Source organism: Sapajus apella, unplaced genomic scaffold, assembly GCF_009761245.1.
Source record: "Sapajus apella isolate SASKATOON/1434 unplaced genomic scaffold, GSC_monkey_1.0 scaffold36, whole genome shotgun sequence".
Classification (NCBI taxonomy): Eukaryota; Metazoa; Chordata; class Mammalia; order Primates; family Cebidae; genus Sapajus; species Sapajus apella.
In genome coordinates, this window is record NW_022436976.1 from 1,774,257 (window position 1) to 1,802,196 (window position 27,940).

Here is a 27,940-nt window from a genome sequence, read left to right on the forward strand (position 1 = left end):
GTTGGCCAGGCTAGCTCAAACTCCTGGCCTCAAGTGATCTGCCCTCCTTGGCCTCCCAAAACACTGGGATTACAGGCATGAGCCACCATGTCCAGCCTCATTATGGTAGTGTTGATCCAGAGACCATTACTTCTGAAGATGAAGCAAGCCCTTTTCAACTTTTAGAACTAAATTTCTACATTGAAAAGAAGAGTTTAAAAAATTGGCTTTGACTTTACTCTCCCAATACATTTTTTTAAATGTTTATGAAGGTGTTTTAAATGTCTATAGTGTTCTTCCAAGCTTCAGAGAAAGATATTTGCAAATGTTGTAGGAAATGTTTTCAAACCTTGAGGCATAAACTGCTCCACTGAAGTGAAGACCAGTTTGCAAAGGAGCAGTTGTTTCACTTTTTATTTTGGTAGGGGGTGTGTATGTTAGAAGAGACAGTTCACTTGCTCTGTCATCAGGCTGGAGTGCAGTGGCATGATCTCGGCACACCGCAACCTCTGCCTCCTGGGTTCAAGCAATGCTCCTGCCTCAGCTACCTGAGTAGCTGGGACTATAGGTGCATGCTACCACATCTAGCTAATTTTTGTATTTTTAGTAGAGATGGGGTTTCACCATGTTGGCCAGGATGGTTTTGATCTCTTGACCTTGTGATCCACCCACTTTGGCCTCCCAGAGTGCTAGGATTACAGGTGTGAGCCACCCCACCCAGCCAACAGTTCACTTTTATGGGGAGAGTAAGCTGCCTTCTCATTTTCATAGACTTTCTTTCTCTGTTTTTCTCTTCTTTCCTGTTCATTAAGGGGCTAAACTGAATGCCTAGTTGAAAGTTGTATATACTGGCATTTAGCAATTCAGAAGAGCGTTTCATTCAACTATCAATAAATACTTAATGAGTCTTAACTGTGCACCAGGCATTTTGCTATGCCCTAGCGGTACCCTCAGGAAAGCTTACAACCTAGTGGTGGAAGAAGAAAAACAAGTAAATAAAATAAAAGTAACTACAGATTGTGATATGTGATAAGGAAGAATGTCTCCAGCTGCAAGCTCTCCAGAGTGGGTTGGCTGGAGGAGAACTGAGAGCATCTGCAGGGATGAGGAGAAAGGCAGGAGAGGAGCATGGAGCTTGGTCTGCAAGGCTGAGGTCATTGATAACTTTGTCATGATATGGTCAGAAGTGTGGGTTTTAAAATATTGGCTTTTCATTTTTATTTTGTTATTTGGACTTCTATCTGCTTTGAGAAAAGCATTTTAGGGGCTCTCCTTGAGAAAACAGAGACCTTGAGTGCCAGTGCTAGTGGAGGTTTAGTCATATCTTACAGATATAGAAATGAGGATGGTATGGTTTAACTCTCAAATTTGTGGTTTGATTATGTGATCTTCTTGGGCAAACTTGGCTTTTGTTCAGAGACCAGCAGGTGCATGTAGATTTGATCACCTATATATCCGACTCTCCAAGCTCTGCCAGTGAACTTTTGGGTTTTCTTAATGTGTTCACCCTAATAAATATTTGGCCTATATCACTGATAAATTGTAAATATATTTTATTTACAGTTGATTTAAATGATTGATTTAAATTTCATAAGGTAGAAGATTGAGTGCATATGGACATCTTAAGTTTAGCCTGCAGGCTTGGAGCAATCTTTGTTCTTTCTGAAAGCATTATATGTAGCTCTGGAAACATAGAAAAATAAATTCTAGTCTAACAAAAACTAGAATTTCATAACCAAAGAACTAAATTGAAGGAAATGCTTTTAAATTCAATTCAGAATAATAAATGAGATCATTGTGTTCTTTCAAAGATTGGTGAATTTGGGTTTTTATTCCTGGGACTGGTTGTTTTGTTCTAGGATTTCTCTGAACCAGATATCTGAAATCCTGTATTTAGTAAAACTTCACATATTAGCCCTTTCAATCACATCTATTTAATTAATAACAGAAAGTTGTGAAGAAATCCTGTGATGTGAACATTTTCAGTGGTATGATTCTCTTTGTTGTCTTATTTTATGTCTTTATTTCCTTAGCCTCTAATTGTAGTTGTGTTTGTTTTTTACAATTTTGACTTAAGACCTTCATACCAGAGGACTGAGAGATTTATATAGCACCATTACAATACTGGGGTATTCTGAATTTGATTATAAATTTACCTCTACTGTTGAGTTTTATGCTTTCACATGTTTTTATGATTCTAATTATTGTTCGGTTCCAGTTTTAGTGCTCCCTCAAGCATTTCTCGAAAGGCTAGTCAACTGGTGAAAATTTCCTCAGCTTTATTTCTGAGAAAGTCTTTATTTCTTCTTCATTGCTGAAGGATAGCGTTTCTGGATATAGAATTCTTGACTGACAGTTTTTGTCTTTTTTTTTTTTTCTTTAAATCCTTTGAATATATCATCTCATTCTCTCCTGGCCTGCCTGGTTTCTGCTGAGAAATGTGCTGATAGTCTAATGGAGATTCCATTATGTATGACTCGATGTTTTTCTCTTACACCTTTTAGAATTGTCTCTGTCTTTGACTTTTGACAGTTTGATTATAATGGGACTCAGAGAGAATCTTTTTGGGGTGAATCTAACTGGGGATCTTTGAGCTTCCTGGATCTGGATGTCCATATCTCTCGCAAGACTTGAGAAGTTTTCAGCTGGGTTATTTCAAAAGACCTGTCTTCAAGTTCAGACTTTTTTTTTTTTCTTTCTGAGACAGAGTCTCAATCTATTGCCCAGGCTGGAGTGCAGTAGTGTGATCTCAGCTCACTGCAACCTCTGCCTCCTGGATTCAAGTGATTATCATGCCTCAACCTCCCCAGGAGCTGGGATTACAGGACCCTAACATCGCACCCAGCTAATTTTGTATCTTCTATTAGAGATGGGGTTTCACCATGTTAGCCAGGCTGGTCTTGAACTCCTGACCTCAAATGATCCACCTACCTTGGCCTTCCAAAGTGCTGGGATTACAGGTATGGCCATTGCACCCAGTCAAAAATTCTTTTTTCTTTGTTTGATGTAGTCTGTTGTTGAAACTCTCAATTGTAATTTTGTATTTCACTCACTGAGTTCTTCAGCTCCAAGTTTTTTGTTTGGTTCTTCTTTATGCTATGCATCTCTGCTGAATTTCTTGATCAGATAATAAATTATTTTTCTGGTTTTATTGAATTGTTTTTCTGTATTCTATTATATCTCACTGAGCTTTCTTAAGATCATTATTTTGAATTTCTTTTCAGGCATTTAATGAATATCCTTTTTTAAAGGGCCTGCTATTTGAGAATTATTGCATTCCTTTGGGTGTTGTGTTTTCTTGCCTTTTTGTGTTTCTTGTATCCCTACATTGTTATCTATGCATCTAGTGAAATAGTTGTTCTTTCCAATTTTATGGAATACTTCTCACAGGAAAATACTTTTTCCTGTAGATGGGCACTAGGATGTTGGTTGGGTATAGTGCATTGGCTTTGGTTCTGGGCAGACTCAGCAATGTGGTGTACATGCAGTTTGTTCAGTTGTAATCCTTGTCAGTGATGTCTGTGATTGGCTCAGTGGCCTAGGCTGAGAGAGTTTTTAACAACAATGGCATAGTTTTGCTGAAGATGGGGTTGCCAGACTGGTTGTCAGGCTGGACATGTGCATACATGATAAGCAGCAGGTTGTGTGGCAGACTCTTCAACTGGGTGGGGGCAATTGCTGGCTGTCAGGCCAAGTGTGCATGGTTGCGGTGGGCCAATAGGCTGTGAGGCTGGCTCTTTAGAGATGTGAGGTTGCTGCTGAACTGGCTGTCAGGCCTGTGGGGGTATGGAGAGGCAGCCAACTGTGTGGCACAATTGTGCATAAACACCGCACACCAGCCAGCTGTTTGGCAACTTCCTGCTGTGTAGTCCTGCCTGCTGTGTTCCCAGGGTCAGGGGCAGGAAGGGATTCTGGATGGATTCAGATGTCAGGGTCTCAGGTGTTCCATTAGGTCTAGGCCCTGGGCAGCCAGGGTCATGGTGTTGCAGGCACCTGCGTAAACATGGTAGAATAATGGCAGGACTTTAGGGATGGAGAGAGACAATAAGTACTGGCCCCAGCGCAGAGCAGGGCAGATCTGTTTAGTGATGTGGTTTCAAAATGGTGGGCCATAGCAGCTTAGGTCACAGAGGCGAGGAGTGCACAATGTGGGCTTCCACTCTTGGGCAGCGTGGCTGCATGAACTCCCAGCACCTCTCCAAACTGGATTGAAAGCCTGTGAGGACTGGAGGGCTCCCCTGTAGCAAGTACTGCTGGCATTCTGTGGCAGTAATGAGGATCACCAGGAGTCTCTAGCCTAACATTTTCCTATCAAAAGAGATCCCACCTGACTGTAAGCTGATCCTGGCTGGGGAGACAGTGTGGCAGAGGCAGGGTGACTTGCTCCCCTTTCTATGTTGCTGCCCTAGGCTTCCATGCTCCACAGGATTTTGCTGCTATCCTGGTGCTCTCCAGTGTACTTCTTCAGTGATTTCAGTCAAAATATAGTTGTTTATTATTTTGGTCCCTTTGTGTGTGTGTGTGTGTGTGGCGGGGGGTGCAGGAAATGAGTGTCAGGTAACTCTAGTCAGCCATTTTGCTGGCCTGTGTAATTCTCTTTGGATCAGCACACTGGATGCCAGTGATTTTTTTTTTTCAAAGCAGAGTTGATCTAACATGTTATATTTTCTTGTGTTGTAACCTCTCTATACATTTGTGTCTCCAGGTTATCTTTGACAATAAAGCTCACAGTGGCAAAATCAAAATCTATTTTGACAGTGATGCCAGAATTGAAGAATGTAAAGACTTGAACATATTTGGATCTAGTAAGTATGCTATTTACTTGCCCATGAGGATTATAGATGGCTTTTAACACTTTATTTTGGGGGTTAGGGTATTTAGTTTGTTTGCATGGGAATAGGAAGAAAACTGCATCTTGAGCATTAGATTCTGTAAAGAATATCTTAAAGCTTTGTATTTTTGTTTCATTCAGCAAACGTTTATTCTACACCTCTTAGGAGAGGCAGCGTGACTCAGTGGTTTGGAACTTAGCTCTGGAGCCAGAATGCCTGGGTTTCGGTTCCAGTTCTGTTTACTCTGCCTGTGATCTTGAACAAATTACTTAACCTATCTGTCTCAATATCTTTCTGTGTAAATGAGAGTAATAATAGTGCAGTTTGAGCATCCTAAATCAGAAAAATCTGAAATCAAAATGCTCTAAAATTTGAAACATTTGCGCACTAACATGACTGATGCTCAAAGGAAATGCTTATTGTAGCATTTTGGATTTTGAATTTTTGGATTTGGGATGCTCAACCAGTAAGTATAATACAAATATTCTAAAATCAAAAGAAATCTGAAATACTTGTGGTCCCAACCCATTCTGGATAGTGTATACTTAGCCTAAACTTACCTTCCAGGTTATTATTGAATATTAAATGAATTAGTGTATAAAGCAAAGCACTGAACACAAGAGTTGGCATATATTAATTGCTAGGCATTATGGGAAAAGGAAGAAAATGTCTTAGTGAGGAAGACTGACATGCTTATGAAATCTGTGATATGTTATGGAGAGAAATAAGTGGTATATATACAAAAAGTATGGGGAGAAAGAAAGTAAAAGTTTGAGTGGGGCAAAGAGAGAAATAAAATCTTAAATGATTCTTGGAGAAGATATGCTTTGATCTGAGCCTTGGACAGTGAGGAAGGGTCAGGGCCACCAGAGCCCAGAGAGCAACCACTGCAAATGCTGGGTCATTTACTCAGTCACTGCTTGGAAAACATCTCTTAATCCACATTTTTAAAATGGGCAACCACTGAGCATGGTGGCTAACACCTGTAACCCCAGAACTCTGGGAGGCTGAGGCGGGTGGATCACTATAGGTCAGGAGTTCAAGATCAGCCCGGTCAACATGATGAAACCCCATCTCTACTAAAAATACAAAACTTAGCCAGGCATGGTGGCACACACACCTGTAATCCCAGATACTTGGGAGGCTGAGGCAGAACTGCTTGAACCTGGGAGGCGGAGACTGCAGTGAACTGAGATCACGCCACTGCAGTTCAGCCTGGAGGACAGAGTGAGACTTTGTCTCAAAAATAAGTAAAATAGGCCGGGCACAGTGGCTCACTCCTGTAATCCCAGCACTTTGGGAGGCTGCGACGGGTGGATCATGTGAGGTCAGAAGTTTGAGACCAGCCTGGCCAGCATGGTGAAACACCATCTCTACTAAAATCACAAAAAATTAGCAGGGCATGGTAGCAGGTGCCTGTAATCCCAGCTACTTGGGAGGCTGAGGCAGAAGAATCACTTGAACCCTGGAGGCCAAGGTTGCAGTGAGCCAAAATGACGCCATTGTACTCCAGCCTGGGCAACAAAAGTGAAACTCCATTTCAAAATAAATAAATAAATAAGATACAATGGGCTACCTATGGAACCTGTTCTGTTTGCTCAGTAAACGATTGGGATGATGTAAATGATGGATGCTCAGTATTTTTTACTTTGCAAATTTTGTTTAAATGACTTTCCTTTCCTTTTGACCAGATTATCAGAATGAAATAAAATGTAAAATAACTATGGCTCCTGTTTTAGATTTGTTGTAAACTATATTTGATTTGTGGACTGCTGCTTTTCAGTTGTATAATATATCCTGATTATTTTGAAGTTTTGGTTTCAATAATTTCACCGGCTGACTTAAGCCTTCAATTACAGTTTTGGTTTCTGTTAAAAAGTGTTACTATTTCCCAGCATACACCACTTTCTTACAGACACACAGAGATCAGGGGCGTATTTTCCAAGCCCAAGTATAGGCTGCAATTTTCTGTGAAAAGAAACTAACCTTTGTCAAATATGTGATTTGGAGAATCATTATAAAGGTTAAAATGATGGAAATCTCCAAGTCAGTCAAATGCATTTCCAGAACAGGGAGTGTTTCCTTCTGCCTGCGGGGCTCTTTGCAACATAAGGGGTTTTCCTTGCTTGTGCTCAGTAGAGAGTATCTCTAGCCCCCTCCTGTGGCCAATGAGGAGAAACACAAGCCTCCTAGACCACTGGGATTTACATATTCTAGAGGTGTGTCTTAAGAAACCAGGTTCTATCACTAGGAGAATGTGAATTTAAAATAAAAATGATGTGATATGAAAGCCTTAAAAAATGGATGTTTAGAAACCATCTTAGGAAATGGACTTTTCCCCCTATGTGAAGCTGTCTGGTGGATTGAGATTGCCTTGGCTTTGGGGGACGTGGACAAGGACAAGGGTGACATCCAGTGGGATGCTTACACTATTTTTAAAATTTCAGAGACTCATTCACACCCACACGCTTACCCCGAGGCTCCTCTCTCCCTCCTCTGTCTTTACCCGTATTGAAGCAAAGTATGCAGGTAAATGTCCATTTACTCTCTTTTTTTCTTTTCTTTTCTCCTTCCTTCCTTCCTTCCTTCCTTCCTTCCTTCCTTCCTTCCTTCCCTCCCTCCCTCCCTCCCTCCCTCCCTCCCTCCCTCCCTCCCTCCTTCCTCCCTCCCTCCCTTTCTTCTTTCCTTTCTCTCTTTCTTTCTTCTTTCTCTCTTTCCCTCCCTCCCTCCCTCCCTTCCTCTCTTCCTTCTCTCCTGATGGAGTCTTGCTCTGTCCCCCAGGCTGGAGTACAGTGTTACAATCTTGGCTCACTACAACCTCAGCCTTCTGGGTTCAAGCGATTCTCCTGCCTCAGCCTCCCGAGTAGCTGGATTACAGGCACACGTCACTAAACCCGGCTAATTTTTTTTTTTTTTTTTTTTTAGTAGAGAGGGGCTTTCACTATGTTGGCCAGGCTGGTCTTGAACTCCTGACCTCATAATCTGCCCACCTTAGCCTCCCAAAGTGCTGGAATTACAGGCGTGAGCCACCGCACCCAGCCTAAATGTCCATTTTCACATACAAACCTCATGCTGCCTTTTGTGACTCCCAAGTCCCCTCTCCAAATGTGCCATGTCTTTATTTAACTTGGTTTCATAAATATAGTAGTTTGGAGATGAGGGACTTGGGGAGAAATTAGTGGGATTCCCCCTTGGTGGGATTCCCCATTGATGGGTGATATAGATGGTATTACAAGGAAAGGGTTTTAGTAAGTTTGGGAAGCTCTGAGCTAGAGTCCACAGACAGGCTACTGGTGGTGCATGTAGGACTTTTCAGGGCCTTAGAGGGGCTCAGTGGTCTGTGGGACTCCCCTAAAAATGTTGGCAGGGGCATCTTTCTGGACTAGTGTATTATAAACCCAGGTTTGGAAATGTTCCTGTGGGGTAACTTGGTTTTAGTAGAGCAAGAAAGCAATTGAGATGTTCATAAAGTACATATTTTTTAGCATACCAAACTAGTCTTCTCAGTAATTCAAAGAAAAACAGACTCCTCTACTGGATTCTGTTAGGAGGGCTGGTTTCTGTTTCTAAGCCTGTTTGTTTTCCCATCTGTAAACAAGGTCCAATACAAGCTGTCTTCGAGGTTTGTGTTCTACTTATGTGTCAGAAAGGAAGGTACTAGATGCTGTCCTTGCATTTCATAAGATTTTCAGTCTTATCTTCTCAAGAGCTGCCTCTGTATCCTCTGCCCCATTCCATGGATCCAAGAAAAAAGAAAAAATCTTGCATTATGATAGAGCTAAGTTGTTTTCTTAGTCACCCATTAGATGACACCTCAAGATAACTCTCCTGAGTGTAAAATGGCTAAAGGTAAATATAAATAACTAGGCACTGTTCTAACATGCACTTCACATGGGCTGTTCCACCTGGTTCTCATGACAGCCCCAGAAATGGATACTCTTGTCCTCCCCGTTTTGTAGCTGGGACATCTGAAGCTTAGTAAGCTGAACTCATTTGCTCAGAGACTTGCATTTACCAGCTGGCTGTCTCTGCTCACCACCCACTGTAGCAGCTGCTTTGCCCTCAGACACTCATGCCAGTGTCACTCACATCTTTGCATTATTAAATCCAAGGCATGTCTCTTCAACGCAGTCTCTGCAGAGGTGTTGCTGTGGAGGACTCCAGCTGAAGCCTCTCCTCTGAAGGTCGCCTGTCCCTGGTTCTGTTTGCTTCTCTGGCCTTTCTGCTCCATCTCATTCCTGAGCTCATCTCCTTTTCTAATTCTCAAGCATTGTTCCCCACCCCCCACTCCTGTCCTTCCCAGTGGTCTCTCTGAGAGGACATCACACCATGGCTTTAACTGCCACCGAATAGTCCTCTTTTGTCTTGAATATCCAGAGTGAACTCGGTTTACCAAAGACAGGAAACCAGGAATCCTTCTTGTTCTTCCTTATTCCCCAGGTCCAGTTAGAGACCAGGCCACTACTCTCTCCGTCTCTTGCGATTCTGTGCCTTTTCCTTTTGCTCTGCCCCAACTTAGCTCAGATCATCGTAAATTCTAACTTAGATTATTCAGTGGTCTTATGTGCTGCTTGATTCTCCTCATTTCTTTGTAAGTATGCTGAAGCATTATGCTAAGCTCAGGTTCCATATTTTGTTCAACACTACTGTCTTAGTCTGTTTTCTGTTGCTTATAACAGAATGCCTGAAACTGGCTAATTGTTATAAAGAAAAGAAATGCACTTCTTTCAGTTCTGGACCCTAAGAAGTCCGAGGTCGGAGGACCACTTCTGATGAGGACCTTCTTCCTGTTTGGGACTCTGTGAAGTCCCCAGGCAGTGCAGGGCATCACATGGTGGGTGGGTGGGTGGAGGGGCGATGAACATACTAGTTCAGTCTCTCTTCCTCCTCTTGTTCCTCCTCAAGCCATTCTCTTGATAACCCATTAATCGATAGGTGGATTAATCCATTTATAAGGGCAGAAACCTCATGACCCAATCACCTCTTAAAGGCCCTCCCTCTCAATATTGTCACATTGGGGATTAAATTTCAACATGAGTTTTGAAGGAGACAAATAACTCAAACCGTAGCAACTACTTATGGGCCCTGCTTCACAGAGCCAATCACTTGGTATGGAAGATGGACACTGAATGATAAAATAGTAACGACTGTAGGTGTCCGCTATTGTTATTTTCCTGAGCCTGTTTTAAGGGGTCTTTTCATATGAACTTGCATAATTTTCACAATAGCCCTATGATGTAGGTATTTTTTAATTCTACCCACTTTTCAGAGGAGGAAACTGTGGTGCAGGGGTTAAGCAACTTCCTCGAGGCTCTATAGCTTCTGAGTGAAGAACTGAGATTCAGAACCAGGCTGTTGGGCTCCAGAGACTGTGTTCTTTCTCATTCTAGTCTGTCTCTGTGCACGTGCTTGGCTGCCTTTGCACTTGTAATTACAAGGTCAGTGTCTGTTGTGCAGAGGAAAGTAAAGAAGCTCTGGGTGTGTGTAGTAACCAAGAATCACGAAAGCATATAGGAGGGGGCTAAGAGAGATGAGAATTTAAGGAATTCTGTTCTGAGATGGGAGATTTTTCATTTGGAACTTGAGGCTGAAAATAAATAATCTGCACAGTGTGTGTGGGAGAAGTGCTGTTCCAGGCAGATGGACCAGCATGTGCAAAGTCTCTGAGGCGAGAGCAGGAAAGTAAGAAGACCAGCGTGGCTGCAGGGTGGAGAAGGTGGGGGCCAGGCAGGAGAGAGCCGGACTGGGATCTGAGACACTATCGTGAAGTCTGAGAGAAACGAAGGTTAGTTTCATCTCCCTCCTGTACATTCCCTGTGCTGCTGTGTGCGCCAAACCAAAAATCTGATTACCACTCCCCTCCTTGCTTCCATTTCAAGAAGCAATTTTCTCTATGTACAGAGAAGGCTTGTAGAATTGGCTCTATGTCCTGGGAAAGTGCACAGTGAGGTTGAGAGGCAGAAGTGGGGATTCTGAGTGGTGGTGTTTTAATTTGTTTGTTCTCTTATTAATGGTGAACTTGATGTCTCTGCTTTTATGTGAAAGAATTCAGAGTATGTCAAGAGTTTTGCCTTTTTTTTTTTTTTAAATGGAGCCCAAATGGCTCACTTTTTGTTGAATGCTATTCTACAGTAAATGTTTATATATAAATTTGAGTGCATTTATTAGCAGTTCCCATGTTTTAAAATGTAGAGCTTTATGTCAGGGAATGTTTTGCCTTATATATAGACATCTGAATGAATGCAGTGTGATTTGTCTCTTATATTTACCATTTGTTCTAACAGTAGGCAAAACGTTTATCATTTGAACTTCTTTTCACACTTCCATTTTGTTTGGCAATTATTTTCCGGTAAGGTGTGTTTAACATTTGAATTCTGTTTTTATTCCTCAGCTCAGAAAAATGCTCAGTATGTCCTGGCGTTTGATGCATTTGTCATTGTGATTTGCTTGGCATCTCTTATTCTGTGTACAAGATCCATTTTTCTTGCTCTAAGGTTACGGAAGGTAAGAGTGTATTCACCTTCTCTTCCTGCCCTCTTGGCCCGAGCCCTCAGTTTGCCCAAGCAGCGGACCACCGATGCTGTGCCACCTGCCTCTTTTGGAGCCTTTTGACTAAATTAGATTCCTCTGAGTAGTTGCCCCTATGAGGCATTCGTCAGCCTGAGGTGTAGGAAGCAAGTAAAGGCTCTGGGTGTGTCAGGTGGGATCAGATAATTATCCTGCTTAAAACTGAGCTGATAAGTACAGACGCACAGTGGTGAACTCTCAGGCTTTTGAATGTTTCCAGAATAACGAGATCCTCTTCAATTTAGGAGTGATCTGAAGAACAGAGTAATACCATGTGTGGGTTTCATCTTTTGTCTTCAAATCAGAGTTCATTTTGACAGAGAGACATGGTAAATGGATTATAATGAAGCATAAAATACTGTATTCTGTGTTTAAAATAGTTTTAAAATTCTCCTCTGAGTTTCATTTTGCCTTTTTACCCTCAGGGCTTTTAAGAATGTATACTTCTGCTCCCTAAATATCTTATTCTGGCTTGTTTCGTGTGTGCAAATGCACACTGGGGTCAGGGGAAATTTGAAGTCCACAGAGTACCATTTGTGGAGCAGGGACATAGTCTGCATTTGACTTCGCGTAATCCTGACCTTTGTCAATGTCCTTTGTAAATATCCACCTCTCTTAAATGTTCCCCGATCGCCTTGATGTTCTGAATGCAAAGTTAAGGTCCTGTCCCTGCCAAGGTGAGGGGGCTTATATTCAGAGCATGCGCTGTGGAGCCGGCCTGCCTAGACTTGGATCCTGGCTTAGCCTCTTGGTGCCTCAGTTCCCTCCTCTGGATGATAGACCTGCCAGAACCTGGTTCATTGGGTTGTCATTGGAATGAACGTGTTGATAATATGAAGAGCATTTGGAACGTACTGTGTTCTAGTTATGACAGGAGGCTGCTGGAGTTACAGCATATGTAGTTCATGTTTGAGGGAACTTCACAGACAATTGAATGGTGACTCAGTTTACGGGGGAAAGTATGTGCTGTAACTTCCACCTTTGAGGTGGATCTGGTGAGTTGGAAATGCAATACCATGTCCTTTTACAGGTGAGAGCACAGTTTTGCACTTGCCTTCTCCTTCCGGAGGGCAGTGTGGTTTGTAAGAAATGCTTCTTTAAATGTTTGCTGTAGAGATTTCTAAATTTCTTCCTGGAGAAGTACAAGCGGCGTGTGTGTGACGCCGACCGGTGGGAGTTCATCAACGGCTGGTACGTCCTGGTGATTATCAGCGACCTGATGACAATCGTTGGCTCCATATTAAAAATGGAAATCAAAGCAAAGGTGAGGGAAGCCCATTTAAAGTCTTATTTTCTTCATCTTCTCCCAGATGGCCACAGGCATCTTAAGACGTACGATCCTTTGGAGACCACTTGATTCTCGTGTCTTCCCTTTACTCACAGCAGCACAAGTGAGACCTCTCCTGGCTTGGTTCCTCATGAAGGGAAAGTAGGAAGCCATGGAACAAAACTTGGCGACAGCTCCAGAATAGTGACTAAACCTGAGAACACTGGTTATTTGGGCCTCATTTTTCTTTTTAAGTTGCAAAAGGAGCAGCTTACCCATAAACCAGTCCCTTCCCTGAACCTGCATGCCAAGAGCCTGTGGGGAGGATTTGTGACCATTGGGTGCTCCGACAGATGCAGTGAGGGCAGGAATGTCAGCGTGCTACAGCCTGGCCCTTTGTACAACTTAGTCTATTTGATCTCCTAACTAAGCCTCGGCGACTCCTTCACCGCACTGTTTTTCTGTCCACTCTCTGCTGTTTGCCACAGGTCCCACCAGCCTTAACTCCTAACCCCAAGACACCCACTCCGCCCAACCCGGCTCCCTCTGGCTTTCTTCAGGCTTCTTCCTCTTTGGCCAACTGTGACTGCAGCCTCCTCACCTGCTTTCCCATCTTCCGTTTCATATCCCTGAGATCTGTTTACACAGGGACTTTTCTGAAAGTGTCTATCTGGCTGTTATTCTTTCTACCTCTTAGGGCCTGCTTCGGGATGAAGCGGCCTCCCTCAGCATGGCCCCTAGGGTCATCACCATCCAGCTCTGCCTCCTGCTCCAGCCTCTGCTCTAACCCTGTCCCTCTAGGAGGTCTTGTCAGCATTGTGCCTTTGTTCAGCCTTTGTCCACTGACCTGTGACGCCTCCTCCCAGCCTGTCCTGCAGCCCATCTTTGCTCTGGGGTGGAGTCTGTGGTAGCCTCTCTGTGATGAGCTAGGCATTGTGTCTTTCACTGCATTTAGCATATTATAGAAGAATCAGGTTTGCGTTTTGTCTTTTCAGCTAGCCCTAGACTTTCCTGAGAGCAGGGGCTGTGTTAGCAAATCATGTTGGAATTTTCTTTCAAAAGCAGCTGAATTTTATTGTTTGATACTTAACAGACACCATTAATTTATGTCCTCAAATGCCTAGGTCAGTGATAAATGCAATTTCTATTTCAGGGTATTATTTGGAAAAAAAATTTAGTTCAACTAATTGAAATACTAAAAGAAAATGAAAAGCACATTTGGAATTATATTCTCTGTTTTTCTTCTTTTCTTTAAAGAACTCTTACTATCACCTATAGGTAGGCAGATAGTTCTCTTTTTTATAAATTGGTTTAAAGTAAGATTAATAAGCTAAGTGGAATCAAATATTTTACTCCTTTGTCTCGTTTTCTTGTTTATTTATTTATTTTTTCATTCCTCAGAATCTCGCAAACTATGATCTGTGCAGCATTTTGCTTGGAACCTCTACGCTCTTTGTGTGGGTTGGAGTCATCAGATATTTGGGTTATTTCCAGGCATATAATGTAAGGATGTGGCACTGGGCAGTGCCACTGCACTTGAGATTCATTTATTCTTTGGGGTCTAATAGCTACTTTTCCATTTCATCTGTCCTGTTAATTCTTTTTTTTTCAGGTGCTGATTTTAACAATGCAGGCCTCACTGCCAAAAGTTCTTCGGTTTTGTGCTTGTGCTGGTATGATTTATCTGGGTTACACATTCTGTGGCTGGATTGTCTTAGGACCATACCATGACAAGGTATGTAGCACAAATTCTTCCTTCTGCACGTGGGCACATGGGACTCTTGATCATGGGTTTCTAGCACTTACTGGCTTCTTAATCTTCTCTGTCACGTACCCTTGACATCAGTAAGCACATATCTTTTTATCAGTTTTTCTTTTATTCCTTTTCAGTATATAGAAGTGACTATAGGATATTGAACCAGGAAGTGTAAAAGACTAGAAAGCATGGATTATAATTGTCTAGGGCTGGCTTAAGGGGTCACATAGCTACCCAGTGATCCTCAAATGGGAAATGTTTGGAGATGAGATCACTATATTAAAAATGAAAATTAAGTGAGGAAAATTCCTATTAAAAATTTCCAATTTAATGTATTACGTTTTTCATCCAAGTTAATTGAGAAGAATGAGGATGGGCAGAGACTGCCTAGAACAACCATTGTAGGTTTATGATTGAAATGGTGACATGTCTTGTCTCTGCAGATGGTTTTGGTTACAGCATCATCTTTGTGCCTTATTAAAGATCAATATCTGAATTCTAAACTATTACCAAACTTCAGTTAGCATTATAATCTCAGGGACATCAAAGTTATGCTAAGATGTTCTTGTTATAAAATGATACATTTGATTGGTAGATACATCAAGAAATGAAACTAGATAAGCCTTGTTTTTAACCCAAAAAAGTAGAAGGAGTTATTTCATCTTCTGGCTTTTTCTCCATGGGCCTGTGGCAGTTGGAACGATAGAAACAACAAAAATAGCAGCAGCTAACACTTCCTGCTGTGTGTTAGACACTCTGCTGGGCTTTTCTGTTTTCTTTCTTACTTACTCCCCACCACAGCCTAGGTACTGCTTTCCTCACTTAGATGCTCTGCAAGGAGAAAAGAGGTTAAAAATGGCAAGTATTGCTTCCAAGTTTGTATACCAGTACAGCCTTAAGTTTTGACCTTGTTAGTACCATTAGCCAAAGAACATATGATCAAATCTGGTTTACAAACTGTTAACAAAACTTAACTTAAACCTTAAGGTTTAAGATTAATGTATAGCTTACTCTTCTATCAGAAGGTTTAAGATTAATGTATAGCTTACCGTTTGTTATTGTATGTATAGCTTACTCTTTGTTATTAATGTATAGCTTACCCTTTGTTATTGTATGTATAGCTTACTCTTTGTTATTAATGTATAGCTTACCCTTTGTTATTATTCTGATAGCTGTCCTATCAGATTAATGCCAGGTAACCTGGCACAGTCAGACTTTCTCCTTTTCAAGTGTCACATTTAATATGTCTAGGGAGAATTACTGTTTTTCCTATTTGAGATATTATATAATTAACAAAGTGACAACCTCTGGGTTAGTAGTAAATCTTGGTAATACTATTGCTCTTCAAATTCCATGTCACTGTTTTAAAGTGACTCATGAGAAAAAATTATTCTTTGCTATGATATCTCTGATTTGGAGAACTTACTGTCAGAGCCTGGAAAAATGTATTTTTCTTCCTTACTTGCCTCATGCTCTGAAAGCTTTTCCACCTCTTTGTCACTAGAGGACAGTGTTGCACTGTGTGGAATAAATACTGTGCCTGAGGATTTGGCTTTAATTCACTGACCCCAAGGTTTCTGGACAAGTGGTCACATCTCCTTTGTACCCCACCCCCATCTCCCCTATCTCATCATTATTCTGGAAGGTGCTCAGATAAGGTTGCTCGAATTTTACTAGATGGCTGCCATTCTCAAATGCCGTCTGTTAGGCATGGTGCCCAGGATTCTTCATCTCCCTTGCTGCATTAACCCTTCCCTCCCCTTCTCTGTGAGGAAATCTGATGATTCTTTCACAGAAAATAGGTACCTTAATATATTAAATAATATTCCTGAGATTACCCAGCTAGAAAATGGCAGAGATGGGATTCAAACCCAGGTCAGCCTGACTCCAGTACCTGTGCTTTGACCCATACTCTGTAAGGCTTTTCTTGGTATTATCTAAAACAGATAATCTAAAACAGGGGAGCATTTAGTCTGACAAGAAACAGGCTTGTACTTGGAGATCAACCGTGATTGGACAGCCATGTAGTCAGTCTCATTCTCTCAATGATGTCAAGGTCACCTCGTGGAAAATGAGGTTACTTGTTTTGTGAGCCTGACTGCATTACCATATGTTCAATTTTGTCCTTTCAAAGGATCCAGGTGAAATTGGGATCTTCTGAAGCAGCACTGTCCAAGAAAAATGCAATTTGGGCTATAACTGAGAGCCTTGCCTATACTGTAAAATTTTCTAGTATCCACATTAAGAAATAAAAAACTGATGAAATTAATTTCAATGATATATTTTAAGCCTAATATACGTAAAATATTATTCCAGCATGTATTCATTATAAAATATTGAAATATTTTACATTCCTTCATACCAGTCTTTTTGATCTGGTGGATGTTTTATCCTCATGGCACATCTTAATTTGGACTAGCTACCTATTGGATGCTGGCTGGCCACACGTGGCTGGTGACTACCATTATGGACATTGCAGCTCTAGACTTATGTCTGTCGCTTAAAATCAGCTTTCCCTTTACCCCCTCCCCCACGGAGGAGTGGAGGGATAGGGGATATCTGTAGGATTGCCCGTAGGTCTGTTTACGGCATCTCTCACCAGGCTGATATATTGGGGAAATGCACAGTTGAGTTAATTCACCGGATGTACAAGTCAGGGGACAGAAAGAAAATGTTAGTCTGGTTTTGGAATTTTGTGTTTTTCTTCTCCATATTGCTGCCTCTTTGAATCTGAAGTTAGAATATTTTATTGCCCCTTGCATCCTTACCCCCAAATTAATCCAAGCTGTCAGCATGTTCAGGCTCTGCCAGTGTCTGAATCAGAGGACTTTCAGGATTACCTGAAGCCTTGAAAAGCTGAGCATTCCAAGCAGGCATTTTTGTAGGATTTTTAGAATCACAGCAATCTTGATTATGAAAGCTAATTGTTTCTTTAAAACAAAACAGCTAAAAAGGGACATCAGGAAGACTGTAATTCTATACTACTGTTTGACTGACAGCTGGAGTCTCATAACACTTCAGCTTCCTGTCTTCCTGTTAGGCATCTGATTTCAGGGGCTCAACAGTAAGGGAGTCAAGATACAAAAAGTATCCTGCTGATGTGTGTTCCCAGCACTAATGGACTTTGGCACAATGCCCTTTCAAAATGTCTGGACACCAAGGGCAAGAGACAGACTGTTAATGTTCTTCCAAACCAAATCTTGAATTATTAAACATTACTCTAATGTGGCTTTTACATTTCCAGAGGACTTTTTTGGTCTATGAGGAATAACTCATAGCCTTGCTTTGTCCCCATTTTACAAATGAGAAGACCAAGGCTTGAAAAATTGTTGAACTTTGCTGATGTCATGGGTCAAAGTTCAGCAGACTCTGCATTACATTTTCCTCCTTCCAAGGCCTCTAGTTTTAGCCAAGTACCTCTCATTCAAAAGAACCATTAGCCAGCTAAAACATTTTGCCTAAAGTTTGCATGAGATTCTTGGCATCAGCTATTAAAGCAAATATTTATGTCATTCTCTGACCTAAACCATTGCAGCTTATGTTTTCATTGATATGAAACGTTTTTGGCCCAACTGCAGAATTACCATTTCTGAAATGAATGGTTGGGTTCTCGCTGTGGTCCCAGAGAACCTATGGGGACTGTTTATGGAAATAGCCATTTAATATGTATTAAATGTCTGCTGTGCACCCAACATTGCTAGGTTCTTGTAGACCAAGTTCTTGGAGGGCAGGAACTATGGCTTGTTTCTCTTTACATTCCCAATCTCCAGATTAGTACACAGACCATGGCAGGTACCCAACAAGTCTGTTGAACAAACAAAAAGCAATGAAAGAAAGAGAGAGAGAGAGAGAGAGAGAGAGAGAGAGAGAGAAAGAGAGAGAGAGAGAGAGAGAGAGTGTGTGTGTGTGTGTGTGTATGTGTGTGTGTAATACCTGCTTTCCAGGGGCTGTGGTCTCTCAAAAACCAAAGGAATGCCCTACAAATGTGGTCCTTCTAGACTGGAAGCACATTAGGACCTCAAGTATTTTTAAGCTCAATTCTACTATGGCATTTGGCCACTGAAACGGACTCTGGTTCACAGCCACTTCTTGTACAAAATAGCAGGGTGTTACCAAACACCTAAAATTGACTGGGTCTCCGTTTTAACTCTTTGCTGTGTTAAAATAATTCTCATGTTTACAAGAGGAGGAGGAGATAAAATGGTTATGAATAATGTTAACGTTGAGACAGATACTGTGTCTAGCCTGATAAGTAACTAAACAGAAAATTAAGAAATGAATATGATGTGTACTGACCAACTAGCTATTTGCAGTTGAAACCTGAAGCACAGACAGTTGTGCTTGGAGCTCTTGCAACTAGGGAAAGGAGTTGACTGGATTCCAAAAGAAACTGAGAAATATGAATTATTAATGGTGCTGTCAGAGTTGTAATTGACATCCATAGAAACCAACTTCAGTGTCAATGTTTTAAGCTTTAACTTCAATGTTTCGAGGCTAGTGTAGGGTATGGAAAATATTTACTCTGGCAACCCCCGTTTTGCTGTTAAACAATCTAATATTGTTAAGTGATTTGTTCAACTGGATATTTCCTCTAGGTCTTTATGGAGAAGGACTTGAGTTCTTCATAGTTTTTGCTGATGCAGCAAAGCCATGAGTGGGATCCTTGTTTGGGGTGCATTTGTGGACCCTCTCCCTTGGTCACCAATTCGGCTTGCCTCGTCCAACCACGTGGCTTGGCTGGTAGTGTAAGGCATGATATTTGTATCTAGTTGCAGGACAGGGAAGTGTGCGTAAAAATAATTAGAAGACCATCCATAGTTCATTGTATGATTCTTACCGATACGGAGTGCAGAGAAAGGACTAGAGATGCCAGGGCACTCTGTCTTGAAGTACACTCTGAATTAATTCTTGAACATTGGCTTAACTGGACACAGAGAAGAGAAGGTTACAGCAGGAGAGGAGAATAAATTCCATGAGGGAAAAATGTAGGGATGGGCCTGGTGTTGGAGCAGAAAGCACAGCGTGTTAATATTGACAAGGAGGAGGCCGGACACGGTGGCTCATGCCTGTAATCCCAGCACTTTGGGAGGCTGAGGCAGGCAGATCACAATGTCGGGAGCTCGAGACCAACCTGGCCAACACAGTGAAACCCTGTCTTTACTAAAAATACAAAAATTAGCTGGATGTGGTGGGCGCCTACAGTCCCAGCTACTCAGAAGGCTGAGCAGGAGAATCACTTGAACCTTGGAGGCAGAGGTTGCAGTGAGCCAAGACCATACCATTGCACTCCAGCCTGGGTGACAGAGTGAGACTTGGTCTCATAAAAAAAGAAAAATTGACAAGGAGGAGATGTGATGAGGCTGCATGAAGGAGGAACTTACCACAACCTTCTTAGTTTGGACTTTTATTTTGCATCCAGACTTTGTATAATCTCACAAGGGAGAAATGACCTGAAAGCCATCTTCTTCAAGTACAGGTTTTCCTGCAGCTTCGACTAGGGAGAGTGAAGAGATTAGAGTAAAAGAGACTTCCTTGGGAGTTTCTGTAATAATTCAGAAATTCATGCTGACATCACAGTAGAGTAGAAAGGGTGGATTGGAGAAACATGTGATAGGAACGGACAGGCCTTAGAAGACTGAAAGGAAGAAGAGTAATCAGTTCAACACAGAGTTCTAAGGACTTAATTATTTCGGACTGGTTCTTCGGTGGGAGATTGGAATCACTGACAGAAAGAGGGCAATTTAGAAAAAAAGCTCATTTTTCTGGTTAGGGTGGTGGAAAGTTTTGTTGGCATTTCCAAGGAATGGTCTGTCATATAACAAATGTCAGCTGGGCGCCATGGCTCATGCCTGTAATCCAAGCATTTTGGGAGGCTGAGGCAGGCGGATCACCTGAGGCCAAGAGTTTGAGACCAGCCTGGCCAACATGGTGAAACCCTATCTCTATTAAAATACAAAAATTTGCCGGGCTTGGTGGCACACACCTGTAGTCCCATCTATTTGGGAGGCTGAGGTATGAGAATCACTTGAACACCAGAGGCAGAGGTTGAAGTGACCTGGGATTGCACTGCACTCCAGACTGGGCAGCAGAGTGAGACTCCATCTCAAAAAAATAAAATAAAACAAAAACCCCCACAAATGCTCTCTAAGTATAGAAAACATAAGAAGATGCTTATGTTAATTAGCAGAAAAACTGGGATCTAAATTATTAGATGATATGACCACAAATACATCGGGGAAAACAGGGAATTGTCGAGATTAACTTTGAGAGTATAGAGAGGGGGTGTGTGTGTGTGTGTGTGTGTGTGTGTGTGTGTGTGTGTTTTAAAGAGACAGGGTCTTGCTCTGTCCCCCAGGCTGCAGTGTAGTAGCACAACCTTGGCTCACTGCACCCTGAACCTCCTGGACTAGAGATCCTCCCACCCCAGCCTCCCAAATAGCTGGGACTACAGGCGCACCACCATGCCCAGATGATTTTTGTATTTTTTGTAGAGATCGGATCTTGGAATCTTGCCCAGGCTGGTCTCAAACTCCTGGGTTCAAGTGATCCTCCAACCTTGGCCTCCCAAAGTGCTGGGATTATAGGCATGAGCCACTGTGCCTGGCCTACAGGGGATTTTTGAATAATGTTTTCCTACTTCTTATGGTGTTCTAGCATCTTAAAATAAATAAGTTACCGCTACTACAAATGACAATGTTAAAAAACAATGTTAACAAAACAAGCTAACTGGATACCTTCGGCTTTTTAGAATATTCTATTTCAGAACCTAATTTTTATTTCTTCCCACAGTTTGAAAATCTGAACACTGTTGCTGAGTGTCTGTTTTCTCTGGTCAATGGTGATGACATGTTTGCAACCTTTGCCCAAATCCAGCAGAAGAGCATCTTGGTGTGGCTGTTCAGTCGTCTGTATTTATATTCCTTTATCAGCCTTTTTATATATATGATTCTCAGCCTTTTTATTGCACTTATTACAGATTCTTATGACACCATTAAGGTAAGTAATTATCAATATTTGCTGCCAAAAAAATCACTGCAAATTCTGTATAGATCATAGAAAAATACAATATTTTAAAAACATACTTAAAATATTACAGTTCAGATTTTGAGGCAGACTTTTTAAAGACTGGAGATGACTTTTAGGACATTGTCCCTGTTACCCACAGCAGGGTGGATTGGTTTGGAGGGGTGGTGGGAAGCAGAATGGAAATGGGGTAAGGATGGGTGGAATGGGGTGAGTCAGGTAGTCGGGCTGCTGGTCTCAGCCCTGACAGATAAACCTGCCAGTGTGGCTACCTGAAACTTAGGATAGAGTCATAAGTGTCAGGGATGAGAGGAGACTGGCACCCTGACAACTCTCAGATATTGCTACAACTCACACTGCATGATATGGCTACTGTCATGGCACAGGTTTCCTTTAAATTTTAAAAACTAAGGCTTTTGTGACTGTTTAGCTTCTCCCTCCCCTCCCCTCCCCTTCCGTTCCCTTCCCCTCCCTTCCCTTTCCTTTTTTGGAGTCTCACTCTGTTGCCCAGGCTGGAGTGCAATGGCACGATCTCTGCTCACTGCAACCTCTGCTTCCCAGGTTCAAGCGATCCTCCTGCCTCAGCCTCCTGAGTAGCTGGGATTACAGATGTCAGCCACCATGCCCAGCTCTTTTTTTTTGTATTTTTAGTGGAGACAGGGTTTCACTGTGTTGGTCAGGCTGGTCTTGAACTCCTGACCTCATGATCTGCCCATCTTGGCTTCCCAAAGTGCTGGGATTACAGGTGTGAGCCACCGTGCCCACCCTAGCTTCCTACTTTCTTAAGCTACCCAATAGGTTCTGTATCCTTTCAGACTAGGTCCATTTAACTGATTTGGGTGCTGGTATCATCTTCACAGCAGATGGTCATGTTTAGAAAACCCTGCTTCAGGGTCAGTGACTGAAAAACCAGGGGTGCCTGCCTTTGTAGGGCTGTTTTCTGCTTAACCGCTTTCTCAGAATAATGCAGAAGAAAGCCAGTCCATTGGGAAAACTCCTGAATACCTTTTGAGTGTGTGGGGAGATAAGGTTCGAGTGGGAATGGTAGTTGGCTCTGGCAGCAGGGCTTGCATGGAGAAGGAAGAGGTGCACAATCCTGCTACAGAGGGGCAGGGGAACCTCAGTGTTGAATTGGGTTGTCTTATTAAGCATGAGGGGAGGTAGTCTTTGTGTCTGCTTGGAAAAATCTACTGTCTTCTGTCCCACTAAGTGACCAACTTCCATTAAAGTAGAGGAAATAGTGATTACTTCCCAGGCAGAGTCTATGTTGCCAATGTGTATGTGGGGTGGGGAGGTCTTATCTAGTCTTGCTGTTAGCATTAAAGCTTAAGACATTTTTTTTTTAAGAGAGAGGGTCTTGCTCTGTTGCCCAGGCTGGAGGACAGTGGTGTGATCCTACCTCAATATAGCCTCCAACTCCTGGGCTCAGTCAATCCTCCTGCCTCAGCCTCCAAAGTAGCTGGGACTGCAGGTGCACACCACCATACCCAGATAATTTTTGTATTTTTTGTAGAGATGGGGTCTCACCATCTTGCCCAGGCTGGTCTCAAACCCCTGGGATCAAGCGATCTTCTCTCCTTGTCTTCCCAAAGTGCTGGAATTACAGGCATGAGCCATTGTACGCAGACTAGATTTTGACTTTTGATTATTTCCTTCATTACCTTTTTTAAACAAACCTCTCCGTGGCTCTCCTCTGCTTTCTTTCTGAAGTTTTTCTCTGGATTGTTCTCTGTTCCCACAGTGGCCCTGGCTTGGTGTTCTGGGACTGACAGATTGATTCATCATTGTTAATATCAGTTCTTGAATCTGAGGTAGCAATGTGGGAGAGTTTTATTTTAGTAAAGGTGGGCTTGGTTTGTTGACAAAAGAGCAATTTCTCATGCTGTATAAATAAGGTAACAACATTGTGTACTTTCTAAAGAAATTCCAAAAGAATGGATTTCCGGAAACGGATTTGCAGGAATTCCTGAAGGAATGCAGTAGCAAAGAAGAGTATCAGAAAGAGTCCTCAGCCTTTCTGTCCTGCATCTGCTGTCGGAAGAGGTCAGTATCATGTTTAAGCTCCATGCTTCTATAGTGGGCTGCTCTGTTGCCTTAAGAAAAAGCCCCTGCAATAGTGGGAAATAATTCATCTTTCTCTTCTTTCCTCCCACTAAAATTGGCTTTAGAAATGAATTGTTTCTTCTACAACAGGGTTGTGTAGAAAGCTACATGATGTGATTGTAATCTCTTAGGAATACTATAAGACTATTAAGAGAAGGCATAAATTATGTCCCTAAAGTCAAGAGGCTGAACTCTTAAGTGACCCAAGTAAGAGGTCAAAGCTCTTATTTTTAGAGGTGGAACTCTGGGAATGTCAGAGGCATTTTCCCTTTTCACAGTATGTGGTTCAAGCAACCTTTCTTGATCAGAGCAGGAAACCTCCCTGTGAGGAGGCCGTCCAAGTGCTTGGTTAGCAATGCACACCTGTAGCTCTTCCTTGCCTAGCTGTGCTTTGCCTGCTGTTCATCAGGACATGTAGGGAAATGGTCTAGACCTCAGTGGACAAAGCATATTGCATAGTGATTTGTGGACTAGAATGGGGGTCAAGTGAAGACTTTTTTTTTTTTTTTTGATGTGCCTATGTTTGCTTTCATCTGAAGTCAGGGGTGCCAGTTTGTAACTAAAAGTATACCCTACACATGTTTTTTCTTTTTGGAAGGATTTTCTAACCCATATTCCTGAAGGAAGCTAGGAGAACATAATTGCTACTTAAAACCACAGGATATATTTTTCTGTTAATCAATTCATATAGCATCTTGGGACTTACAATGATGTGATTGAGCAGATCGAGAGGATGTCTGGTAAACGGAAAATGAGATCTGAGAAGAGCTGTTTTCAGAACCACACCTTATTTTCTCAGAGCACTAAATCATTGCTGTGAAAGCTGGGATAAAGGAAATTAATTTTCTTAATAGGCAGTTGCCTTCTAGGAGGTACGTTGTATAAGGAAAGTCTCTCAAAATCTCTTTTTTACTATAAGGGGGAAAAACTTCATTGGAAAATGTAGTCATGATTTCTAAAATGTAGCTGATAGGTCTTTGGTGTTTGTGACACACGAAGTCCTGGGAGGTTGTTAAATGTTTTCTCATGCAGCCCTATGGAACAAGTGAAAGATTTAAGGTGTGGACCCAAAGACTTTTGGGTAAGATTGGGTCTGAGCGGTGAGACGCAAGGAGCAACAGGAGCAGACAGTTCACCCTAAGGTGTGCTGAGGATTGTTCCAAAGACGCATGGTGAGACAGAGGGTCTGCTCCTCATGAAGAATGAAAGAATTCAAGGGAACAAGAGAATCCACCAAGGAGATCAGCTGAAGAACTAGGATGATGAAAGTTTTGAAAAAGAGGATATCAAAGAATAAAGACAGAAGTAGCTGTAACTATATTTGGCCAAATGATGGTCCTGGGTGAAGTCAGCTATAACAGTTTTAGTGGAATCATCAGACCAAAGCCTAGATCCCAGGACCCTGCAGAGTGAAGGGCCTAGGCCCTGATGGAAGGAAATGGATTGTAATGGAACCTTGAGAAAAAGTGATGGCTTTGACTCCATCAAAAATTAAGTATAGCTTGATGTGTTTAAAAGCTAGGAATGGGGCTGGGTATGGTGGCTCATGCCTGTAGTCCCAGCACTTTGGGAGGCCAGGGCAGGAGGATCACTTGAGCTCAGGATTTTGAGACCAGCATGGGCAATGTAGTGAGACCTGACTTTTTAAAAAATAAAATAAAAACTAGGAACAGAAGAATGGACTGAAATTGAGGAAGGCTGTGAATGGAGGGTAAAGAAGAATATAAAGATTCAGTGTTGCAAAGATTGGTCTCTATGCCCCTGTCTGGTGACCATGACAAATGACACCTGCTATCTCAATGCTACTTCCTGCAGAGGATGGCTGTGGTCACTCCTCTTCAACAGAACAATCCAACAACCAGCACACACTTGATCCTCCTTTGAGTTATTGACAGAGCCTCTAGCCTGAGCATCAGAACACCTGGGTTTTTCATTTTGGACACTGCCATTAACCAAGTGTGTCCTGTGACCTCTCCTAAATTTCTTGGATGGACCAGATGACCTCTGAAACCTCTTCCACTTCTAAAATGATGTGGTTCCTTGGAAAGAGATGCTTGGTTGAACAGATGCAGAATTAACCTTTCTCTTCCTCTACTGCAGTGAAGGAGGAAAATTGGCTGTTCTAGTCATTGATAAGGCCTTGTTAGCCAAGGGACATGAAGATTTCTTTTCTTTTTTTTTTTTTCAGAATCAAACCGATATACTTATTGAGTAAAACATAAATGTGACACATTTTTCTTTTTAAAAAAATTTTACTTTAAGTTCTGGGATACATGTGCTGAACGTGCAGGTTTGTTACATAGGCACATATGTGCCATGGTGGTTTGCTGCACCTGTCAACTTGTCACCTAGGTTTTAAGCTTTGCCATGCATTAGATATTTGTCCCAATCCTCTCCTTCCCCTTTCCCTTAGCCAAGAGGCCCCAGTGTACGATGTTCCCCTCCCTGGGGGCACGGAGGTTCGTAAGAGACAGTTGACTCCTCACAGTGTTTCCAAAGCATCTACTCAAACCTCAAACAGTGTACATTGACCTTCTCTATTATCTGTTTACTTATTTATTCTGAACATTGGTAAATAATCAGAATATATTGCTTGTCTTAATTTTTCTTCCTCTTTTATGTTTCACTCAACATGTCTGTAATCTATGTGAGCCTAGAATACAGAGTATTTCTGTTGCTCCTCAAAGATTTAAAATTATTGTGTTTTCTCTTTTCTTCTTTCCCTTTCTGTTACAGGAAAAGAAGTGATGATCACTTGATACTTATTAACTAAAATTCTTCTGTTAAAGATGATTAAAGTTCAGGCCTCCTTATTCAGTGGCTGGGCAGAGGAACCCCAAATGACTTGGACCAACGGTTCCAAAATAACGCTCTTATTTACCATGCAGTGAGAAAGAGGACTTGTTGTTAGCCAGCTGACCATGACTGAGGTTCCAGCTTTACTTTTTATAAACTTGAATGATGAAGAATGGACCATAGGTTGCTACTGGGCATTAGTGCAATTGAACAGCAATAATAAAATTCTCTATTAGTCTGTTAATCTATGACATGATCTTGGAATGGAAAAAGATCACATTTCAGAATGTGAACAACAGTAGTGTTTAAGGCCATGTCATAAATATGTGTGTTTATTGTCAAATAAGGATTTGTTTTAAAGGTGATTCTTGGGTTTGAAGACATTTGTTAATTCATGATCTGTACAGAAATGAAGTTGGTTGCAATACCAATCTAGAGACTCCTAGCTGGTGAACTGTTAAGCCATTTAAATATCACCCTTGGCCAGGCACAGTGGCTCACACCTGTAATCCCAGCACTTTGGGAAGCCTAGGCAGGCAGATCATTTGAGCTCAGGAGTTTTGAGACCAGCCTGGGTAACATGGCAAAACCCCATCTCTACAAATAATTCAAAAATTAGCTGGATGTGGTAGCAGACATCTGTAGTCCCAGCTACTTGGGAAGCTGAAGTAGGAGGATCACCTGAGCCCTGGTGGTTGAGGCTGCCGTGAACTGTGATGGTGCCAGCGTCCTCCAGCCTGGGTGACAGAGTGAGACTTTGTCTCAAAAAAAAAAACAGATCACCCTTAAATAAACAAAAAGACCTCATACTCATGCAGTGGACTTCTCTTGGCCTGTTTTCCTGTGTGTTTTCTTCAGCGTGATATGAAGCAACTGTTGGCATAGCCAGTGGGAATCATTTGGCTGCCTCATCACTGTGCTGATGGTCGTTTGTACACACACGACATGTGGAAGTGACCTGTAGCAGGGGCCACTCATTTTAACAATTGAACTCCACTGTGTTGGGTATTTACCTTTGTCTAGCCAAGGAATATGGTATATTTTCTCTAAATAAATTTATTTTTATCATTCCATATGGCACTATTACTATTTTATGCAGTGTCTCTAAACAACTTCCTAGTGAAAAATTCAGATCATATCTCTCTTAACTACTTGGCCTCCAAAAGGGATTTCTCAATTTCTTAAAAGCAGTGAAGGAGATACAGAGTCTAGGACACAGAAGTTATTCAATAAATATTTATGACGATAGCTTGGGAGATGATGACCACTTCATGCATAGACTTATTTCATACTTGAGCTATCTCAGTGGTCAACTATTTAAGAGTTATTGGTAAAGCAGAGAATTTGAATTAAGCAGGACCCCCCTTCCAGGGCTCTTCCTCTTTTTCCTTGGCCTCAGTGGCCCCTCCCCGCAATCCCCTACCCAGTTTTCCTCCTCCTGTCACCTTCCCCCTCCTTGCTCCGACTCCATTTCATATGCCTGTATCAAATCTAGGAAGGGAAAAATCTTGCAGTTAATACCATTAAAGTTTGTTGAGAGAGTAAATGACTCATATCTACACACAGAAAACTTTGCTAAAAATTATCATTTTAAACTTCCTTTTTTGCAAAATATGT

At 41.9% G+C, this 27,940-nt stretch overlaps 1 protein-coding gene across 3 annotated transcripts in view; it reads left to right on the forward strand.

The window, feature by feature from the left end:
* The window catches only part of MCOLN2 (mucolipin 2), a 69,075-nt gene extending 41,679 nt beyond the window's left edge, over positions 1–27,396 (forward strand). For 2 of the 3 annotated variants that reach the window (XM_032296402.1, XM_032296403.1), the window contains exons 7-14: positions 4,685–4,784; positions 11,203–11,315; positions 12,493–12,642; positions 14,047–14,148; positions 14,258–14,380; positions 21,191–21,397; positions 23,346–23,467; positions 26,264–27,396. In XM_032296402.1, coding sequence (XP_032152293.1) covers positions 4,685–4,784; positions 11,203–11,315; positions 12,493–12,642; positions 14,047–14,148; positions 14,258–14,380; positions 21,191–21,397; positions 23,346–23,467; positions 26,264–26,300 — 954 coding nt within the window. In that variant the 3' untranslated portion in view covers positions 26,301–27,396. Of the gene's footprint in view, positions 1–4,684; positions 4,785–11,202; positions 11,316–12,492; positions 12,643–14,046; positions 14,149–14,257; positions 14,381–14,535; positions 17,063–21,190; positions 21,398–23,345; positions 23,468–26,263 lie in introns of those variants that run through there. The other variant, XM_032296404.1, reaches the window with a different exon arrangement.
* Positions 27,397–27,940: the final 544 nt, after the last annotated feature.